At 39.0% G+C, this 7955-nt stretch overlaps 1 protein-coding gene across 2 annotated transcripts; it reads left to right on the top strand.

Moving 5' to 3' along the window:
• The first annotated feature begins 20 nt into the window (after positions 1-20).
• PDP2 (pyruvate dehyrogenase phosphatase catalytic subunit 2) lies at positions 21-6561 on the top strand. 2 transcript variants are annotated; one of them, XM_010717734.2, is made up of 2 exons: positions 21-138; positions 1744-6561. In XM_010717734.2, the coding sequence occupies exon 2, from the start codon at positions 1800-1802 to the stop codon at positions 3402-3404; it is 1605 nt and encodes a 534-aa protein (XP_010716036.1). In that variant the 5' UTR covers positions 21-138; positions 1744-1799; the 3' UTR covers positions 3405-6561. The 2 variants fall into 2 exon arrangements, with proteins under 2 accessions (XP_010716036.1, XP_003209868.1); XM_003209820.4 differs by lacking the exon at positions 21-138 and adding an exon at positions 151-452.
• The last annotated feature ends 1394 nt before the right edge of the window (positions 6562-7955 follow it).

The following is a 7955-nucleotide window of genomic DNA, read 5'->3' as shown; positions in this document are numbered from 1 at the left end:
CGCCGGCCTGCTGGTTAGCGGCTGGTGTGAGCGGGGGAACGGGCTGTTTTTGTGAGCTCTTTCAGTTAAGAATATAAAAGTCATCATTGTTTCTGCCCCAGCTGGCTCGGAAGGTTGGGACCAGAGAGATGAAATAGGGTGGGTAGTGGCCTGGGAGAGGTTGGCCGTGAAGAAGGTTTGTCTGGTACTGCTGCGTGCTTTGGTTCGCTGTTGTTGGAGCGGGCAGTGCCAGCTGTCTTCCCCTAACCTTTGTGTAGGTTGTACACTGTGGCGCTGTCAGGAGATGTCATTGTCCCAGGAGGCTGCGGCACGCACTGAGCGATGCGCTGACACGCTGGCTTTGCCACTTCCGTCTGTCCTCTGGATGGCAGCAGTAAAACTGTGAGCCTGAGCCCGTCCTCCTCGGGCCCCCAGGTGGTGAGAGCTCGCTGCTCTTCCCCTAGTTGGCCATGGTAGTATACTTTGCTTTTGTTTTTCAGATGGGATTTCAGTAAAGTCCTTGGGTTCTATCAGTTGGCTTTTTGTTTAGAATAGTTCAAGTTTGGTTTTAGCTTCTGCTGGTTTCTCAGAACAATTCTTTATGCAGCTGCCTGGACTGACTTCTTGCTATTTCTCTTCAGGTGCCCTGCTAACACAGCAGTATTGCAGTAATACGTGGCAGCTCTGGGCTAAGCCCTGGAGCATTTAATGCCAACAGCAGCCTCAAGTGGCTTCTGAGCTCCTGGAAAACTGTAACTGGTTGCCAGTGTGGTCTTCTGGGAGTAGTTGTATTTGCAGTGCTACAACACAGTCAGCTTTTCAAATCCCAGGGGCACCCTGGGGCATCTAGTTGTGCTTAGCAGCAATTTGTGCTTCCCTCAGCTTGAACACCTGATTTAAAGGAGGAAGCAATAGGATGGACCTCTTCCCTGGAAAAAGAAGTACCTCAGATGCCCCAGGTTTCATTGCCTTTGGCAGCAGAACTCTTCACTGCTGCTTGTTTTAATTGCTTTTTAAATGAGCATTTAAATGAGCCTAACTGGAAGCTGTAAAAGTCACCAATAAAACTGTGGTATAACTTCCTTATTGTCTTAAGTGCACGGTGCTGTGATAAACAGTAAAACTTGACTTCACCTGTGCAGAAATCCTACGTGTGTTATGACCTGGAAGGTATAAAAAGAGTCAAGGACGTAAGCTGGAATAGAATTAGAAAGGTCAGCTAGCTTGCTCTAGACAAGAAGATCATGGCAAGTTACATAAAATGTTAATCTGCTTACTGTTTCTTTCAGTTTTTCTGTAGGATTTGAATACTCTTGGTTTTGATATTTAGAATGCATTAATAGAGCTGGACTGTGGCAGTCTTAAAAGTTGGCCATTAATTGCCTCTTACGCTGAGAAACTTAAAGGAATTTGTTTCCTCTGTATCTTGTTACGCTAGGCTTTTCACTGAAAAGTTAAATTTCTTGTAATGTTGGAGCTTCCACTTAGCCTTGCTGTAATGACAGAAAAACCCCAAAAACCTGGCAAATAAAAATTAGCTTTTCTGTTGAATTAATTGATAAGAGACAGATATATGCTAAGTTAATTTCACCAAGATTGTAATTAAGTAATGGAAACTGTATCACTTCTTAGATGCTTGTATCCGTAGCTGTTCTGAACATTTCTGAGAGCTCTGGACTTCTTTGTATTGCTGTACAGAAAATTGCTGTATAGAAAGCATCTTGTGAAACTTGCAAGTTGTGTGTTTTCTTTTTTATATTGCAGACTATAAGGACATCCTGCTTGATTGAAAGAAGTTGCTCCTACTTGTGGAGTGACTTATGATGTCAAGAACTGTATCATCCTGGATCTTAGGCTCAGCAAGAAACAGCTTTGTTTTACATAGAAGAGGACGTTTGTATTCCATATGTGTCCCAAACAGACACAAAATAAAATGGAAGCTTGTTTTTTCCAAAACACTTCTCTACCCTGCTGGGACCTGCAGCTTAGACAATATTTTCTCCTTGAGAAAAGCATTCAGGCATACCTCCACTGAAGAAGAAGAATTCTCTTTCCAGTTGTCTCCATCACAAATCAACGATATACTCAGAGCAGGTGAATTATCCCATAAAATATTGGATTCAAGTTGTAAAAGTACTAATTCTGTGTTGAAGTTTGAAAGTAACCAGCTGGCATCCAATACTCCTATTGAAGACCGCAGGAGTGCAGCCACTTGCTTGCAGACCAGGGGGATGATGTTTGGTGTCTTTGATGGCCATGCTGGTTCTGCTTGTGCTCAGGCAGTAAGTGAGAGACTACTTCATTACATAGCAGTTTCTCTCATGTCTCGACAAACTTTGGAAGAAATGGAGCTTGCTGTGGAGTGCATGAAACCAGTTATTCCTATTCTGCAGTTGCACAAGCATCCAAATGATGTAGAGCATCGAGAAATGACTTCACAGTATTTTGAGAGCCTGCGAGTTTACTGGCAGCATTTACTGGACCTAGACATTGAGCCAGGATTTAGTTTGGAAGAAGCCATGATAAGCGCATTCAAAAGGTTAGACTCAGACATATCACTGGAAGTTCAGGCTCCCCAGGAAAACGAATTGGTGAGAAACACTGCCCTTCAGGTAGCTTTTTCTGGTGCAACGGCGTGTGTAGCTCACATTGATGGTGTTCACCTGCATGTTGCAAATGCTGGTGATTGCAGAGCAATTTTAGGGGTTCATGAAGAAGATGGAACTTGGTCTGCTCTCCCTCTAACACGAGACCACAACGCCTATGATGAATCTGAAATCAGAAGACTAAAGAGAGAACATCCTAGATCTGAGGAGAAAACGCTATTTGTGAATGACAGATTGCTGGGGATTCTCATGCCCTCCAGAGCTTTTGGAGATGTGCAACTAAAATGGAGTAAAGAATTGCAACACAGCGTTCTCGAGAATAGCTGCAATGTTGGGGCTTTAAATATTTATCAGTATGTTCCTCCAAACTACCATACACCTCCATATTTAACAGCGGAGCCTGAAGTCACATACCACAAATTAAGAAGCAAAGATAAGTTTCTCATTATTGCTTCAGATGGACTATGGGAGATGCTCAGTAATGAAAAGGTTGTAAAACTAGTTGCTGGACACCTTACAGAGCTTAATGTGCAGAAACCACAACTGGCTTTTGAGAAACCAGTTAATTTGGGTTATTTGCACAACCTGTTACTTCAGAGGAAAAACAGGGGTATTACCTCACTGGACCAGAACATAGCAACGCACTTAATACGGCATGCAATTGGGAATAATGAATATGGGGAAGTGGACCAAGAGAAACTTGCTGCGATGCTGACACTGCCTGAAGACCTTGCGAGAATGTACAGAGACGATATCACAGTTACTGTAGTGTATTTTAATTCGGAAGCAATTGAAAACTATTACAGAAACAACAAATAGAGACTTGCATTGCTGCTATTCTGTACTGCTAGCCGACTTTGATATTGAAACCATTACTGTTTTTCCTTGATAGTCAAGCTGTTACCAGTGTTAGAAACCTTTTTGTTACTTACTAGTTCTGAAAAAAACACTTCTGCAAGTGAATTTGTTGACAGTTCCCTGGATTTCCAGGTCTGTAAACTCTGAAGAAAAATGTTTTGATGAAATTTCACTGCAGTGCAGCTGAACTAAGGATTGCTGACTCAGTTCCGATTCCATGGGAACTGCTGGTAAAATTTTACAAATGAACAAAGGAGATGAATTTGAATTAGGCTGTTAAAATTTAGTAGGCAGATGGGTAATATCTGTAGCTGCGTGGAGCGTAGGGAAGTCCTACTGTTATAGAAAATGAGTAGCATTTTCCTGAAGCACTGTAATTGAATTCAATAAACTTCCAAACCATTATTTGATGTGGCAGTGTCAGGTACTCACCTTGTGTATGTGAAGCTTTGTTTTAGAGACAGCACTAAGGGAGGTGGTTCAGGCAGCCCTGAGACTGTTGGATACTTTTTCTTACTGTTTTTCTAAGCTCAGAAACAAAAATGTATTTTCTTCAACAGTCATGCGTGGATGCACATTTTCTTAACTGTGTGTGGATTTGTATGACAGCATGTGGCTCAAATGCGCACAAGGGACTCAGTGGTCCCCTGCTCAGGAATTAACATTTGAAATTCAAGCATTCATTCATCTATTGCTTAGAGAATAAATACTTTGTATTAAGTATAGATCTATGAAATGCTGCATATGAACGCCAACTGTAATTTAAGTGAGGTTTGACAGATTCAGAAGATAAAAAGTGCATTTAAAGGTAAATACAACAACACACAACACCTTTGTCTTCAGATTTGACTTGGAGTACAGAAGTGCTGTTATTTCACTAAAATCTCTTTAATTTTGTCTTTGAACATCAGTTTGTTATTATAGCTACAGATATTTTCTTTAATGAATGTATATTCTAGTCTCTGAATGTATACTTCTGTGCATTTTAAAACAGTTTAATACTGTTTTCTAGGGTTGTTATCCAAAGCTTGCAAATGAACTGTGCTTAAATTTCACATATGGTGTTCTCCTGTGGTTCTTTTTCTGGTTTATGCACGTTAGTTGGCAGCAAAAATGTGTACTGGCTATTCGCTGCTGTTTTGCTGTGTGAGAACCTGTGTGGATGTGGCAGAGAAGATGCAAATAACTTGTTGTTTTTTTTTTAATTTCACTTAAGCATTATCCTTCTGCACTTTTACAGATGAGAAAGTACTTCAGTTTTCATTTGAAGTTCTAAGTGAAGTTTTAAGCAGATGAGATCTTATGCATAAACTCATAGTAGTTGTGGGTTTGGAGCTTTCCATATACTTTTTTCTCCAAGTGAAACTTATCAAAGCTTATCAGTGCTTTCTTTCTTTTTTTCTTTTTTTATTTTTTTCATCTAATTCATCTTTTCTTAAAACTGTTAAATGCTTATGCTTTTGACTGTGCATGACTGGATGTAATTCAGTATTACAATTGCAAACACTGAATGCTAAATTAACAAAAAAACTTTTGCTCTAGAAAAGGTTTCTTACTCTAGTACATACTGGAGTACGTGTAGCAGTTCAGTTGGTGAGCAAGTAGTTATGCTTTTTTGAGTGGAGTGAGCAGCATATGGTACCAGCAAAACAGTATTGGCATGAGACATCTAAGATTTAGGTTTTTGGTGTTAGGGACTGCTGGAGGGCTTTAGGTTCATGCAGCATCTCACAGGGGATGCTGAAATTCTTGTCTCTTGAGTTCAGTAATTTAAAATATACCCACTTTCTGAGGCTGAAACTATGGAGACAAAAATGTTGTCTACCAGAAAAAAACAAACAATGATATTCAGTCTGTGAAACCTTAGAAAGGATTGAGCCTACCTGCAAGGCAGTTGGGTGAAGAGGAGCATTATTAAACAGTGTTCTGAACACCTTTGGCTTTAAGTGAGCTGTTCCATTTGCTCTGAAAATACCTGGTCATTACTTAGGTGCTTCATTGCTTTGATTCTTAGGTATAAAAGCATGTGTTACTAGACTACCTCTTAATAAAGAAATTACATAACAGTGTGGCCAGAGGAACAAAGGGCCTAAACCAAACCACATTAGAGCTGGTATCAAGTGATACAATTCTTATGAAGGTTATTTAGCAAACTTGTGATATACAGCAAGGCTCCTAGTATAAGGGACACAAAAATAGGCTGTTCTGTTCTTTTTTCAAGTAGAGCCAGAGATGAAATCTACATTGTGCTTGTTAGAGTGCTACAACGACTCTTTCCATGTGCTACTCATAAATATGCCCTTATACAGGTTGTTGTAATTGCAGCTGCTAGTCAATAATGATTGTTTTAGGGAATCCATTTCACAGTCAGAAGAGTACTACTTCTCATTGGTTTTGCTCAGTTTAACACACAACATCATAATTATCCTAGAGTGGAGAAGGATAACATTAAACCAGTTAGTTTGTTTTGATAAAAAAGCAAATTACAGATTGAACTGTACATTCCCTGGAATTTGTTACATGCTAATGACAACAATATATCCTGATATGTAAAGAAGATAATTATCAGTTTGAATTATATCACATATATCTTCATTTCTAAGTGCAAACACAGCTAATAGGTATTAATAAACATTGTATTTTGTGACTTGGAGAGTCAACATTGTTTAACAACTTAATGCCTTAATGCACTTGTGCAAGCACTCTGATGTGAGGACTTCAAAGCACATTTAGGTGCAAGTCCTGCAGTATCCATTGTGTTTGGAGTGTGTTTTTCTTTAAATACTGTGACTATCTAAAGAAGCAGTAGTCAAAAACATTCAACTAAATTATGTTTCTCAAAATCTGGTGTCTCAGGTGGGTATTCTGCCATGTAGGTAACACACCTGAAATTAAGCGTGGTTGTAAATACTAACAGAAATATTCTTTTCTAATATTTAAACCTTGAGTTGAAGTACAATTTTGCCACTTTGTTTTTTGTTCAAAACTCTTGTTCCTGAATGATTATGGTTATTAGTATACAAATGTTCAAGCCTTCATAATATATTTGATTTTTTTGTAACTTCTTTGTAAATTGGGGAAAATCACTGTTTTTGTAAATAAAAATATTTATGACACACTTGAAGTTTGAAGTGATTTTTATAAATGGATGTAAGATTTAATGTTGTGGTTGCTTTATCAGAATCTGGCATTCTTTCTGCTAAATGCTCACAGGAAAATACACTAGATTCCTGTGCAGAGAAGGTAAATATTCAAGCTCAGATAAAAATAAATAGGCAAATAAATAGGCACTGTTATTTTCCTTAGAAGCTTGTACCGATGCTGTATTCTCACAATGTAAACAGTTAATACATAATGACATCTTGGTACCATTGAGGTTCCATTAAATTAACCAGTCAGCAGAGGGAGCATGTGTTCCTTGACCAGAACAGCCTATCTGTGCTTTGGTAAATTTCACGATCAATGCAAAAATATTACGTCTTTCGTAGGCTCACATATGTGTGTTCACTCGTTGTTAAAGCTCTGTGTGTGCTGTAACAGATCACAAGCGTGACATCTGCAGAAACACTGAAAGCTGTTGAATTCCAGCAGGCTGGTGAGTTCATGTACTTAGTCTTTGAGGTTTAACTTTGTTTCCATTCATTCTGTCTTGCCTTCTTGCAGGATGAAAAGAAAATAAGGGTAAGGCAGGCTGTCTAAACTTTGAGTATATGTGCATATTTGTGTGTATATACACATATTTGGTATTTTAGTCAAAGACTATTTGGCATTAAAATTCTACTGAGAGGAGCTGGAAGTAGAACTGTTAACATCTTGTTTTGTCAGTATCAGTCACGCTGTTGCTGCACGCTGTTTCTATGCAATCTTCACTACTGTGATACCTTAGTAGAGAAAGCAGAAAAGTATCTGAGAGATGTGTTGGTCTTAAGGCTACAAACCATGGTTTGACATGAACAAGAGGTGTTTTTTCTTTGTATTTGTTGCTGAGAAGTTAACCTCCAAGTAAGTATAATTGTCATATGAAACCCTTGATATTTTACTAAACCCTTATCTATCTTGGAGGGCCAGTTCAAGAACCTGCTGTCAGATCTCTCCAGTTATCAGCCAGGTAAGAGAGAGTCTTGTTTCTTATTGCGTTAGTTAGCTGCTGTTCGGCAACGTTATGGCCCTTTGGCCCCTGCCAGATCTCTGTGCTATCAAACATCTGGGCATCTGCTTGAGTTTGGCTTCTTTGAGCCTGAGCAAAAGTGTGTACTGGCTATTTGCTGCTGTTTTGCTGTGTGGATGTGGCAGAGAAGATGCAAATAACTTGTTTTAATTTCACTTAAGCATTATCCTTCTGCACTTTTACAGGTGAGAAAGTACTTCAGTTTTCATTTGAAGTTCTAAGTGAAGTTTTAAGCAGATGAGATCTTATGCATAAACTCATAGTAGCTGTGGGTTTGGAACTTTCCATATACTTTTTTTCTCCAAGTGAAACTTATCAGTGCTTTCTTTTTTTTTTTTTCTTTT

The sequence above is a fragment of the Meleagris gallopavo genome, chromosome 13 (genome assembly GCF_000146605.3).
Source record: "Meleagris gallopavo isolate NT-WF06-2002-E0010 breed Aviagen turkey brand Nicholas breeding stock chromosome 13, Turkey_5.1, whole genome shotgun sequence".
NCBI lineage: Eukaryota > Metazoa > Chordata > Aves > Galliformes > Phasianidae > Meleagris > Meleagris gallopavo.
Note: the sequence above shows the minus strand (reverse complement) of the source record. Positions and strands in the feature narration are given on the sequence as shown.

Excerpts from the sequence above, each read along its gene's own strand:
- PDP2 (XM_010717734.2), top strand. The coding sequence starts at position 1,800 with ATGATGTCAAGAACTGTATCATCCTGGATCTTAGGCTCAGCAAGAAAC.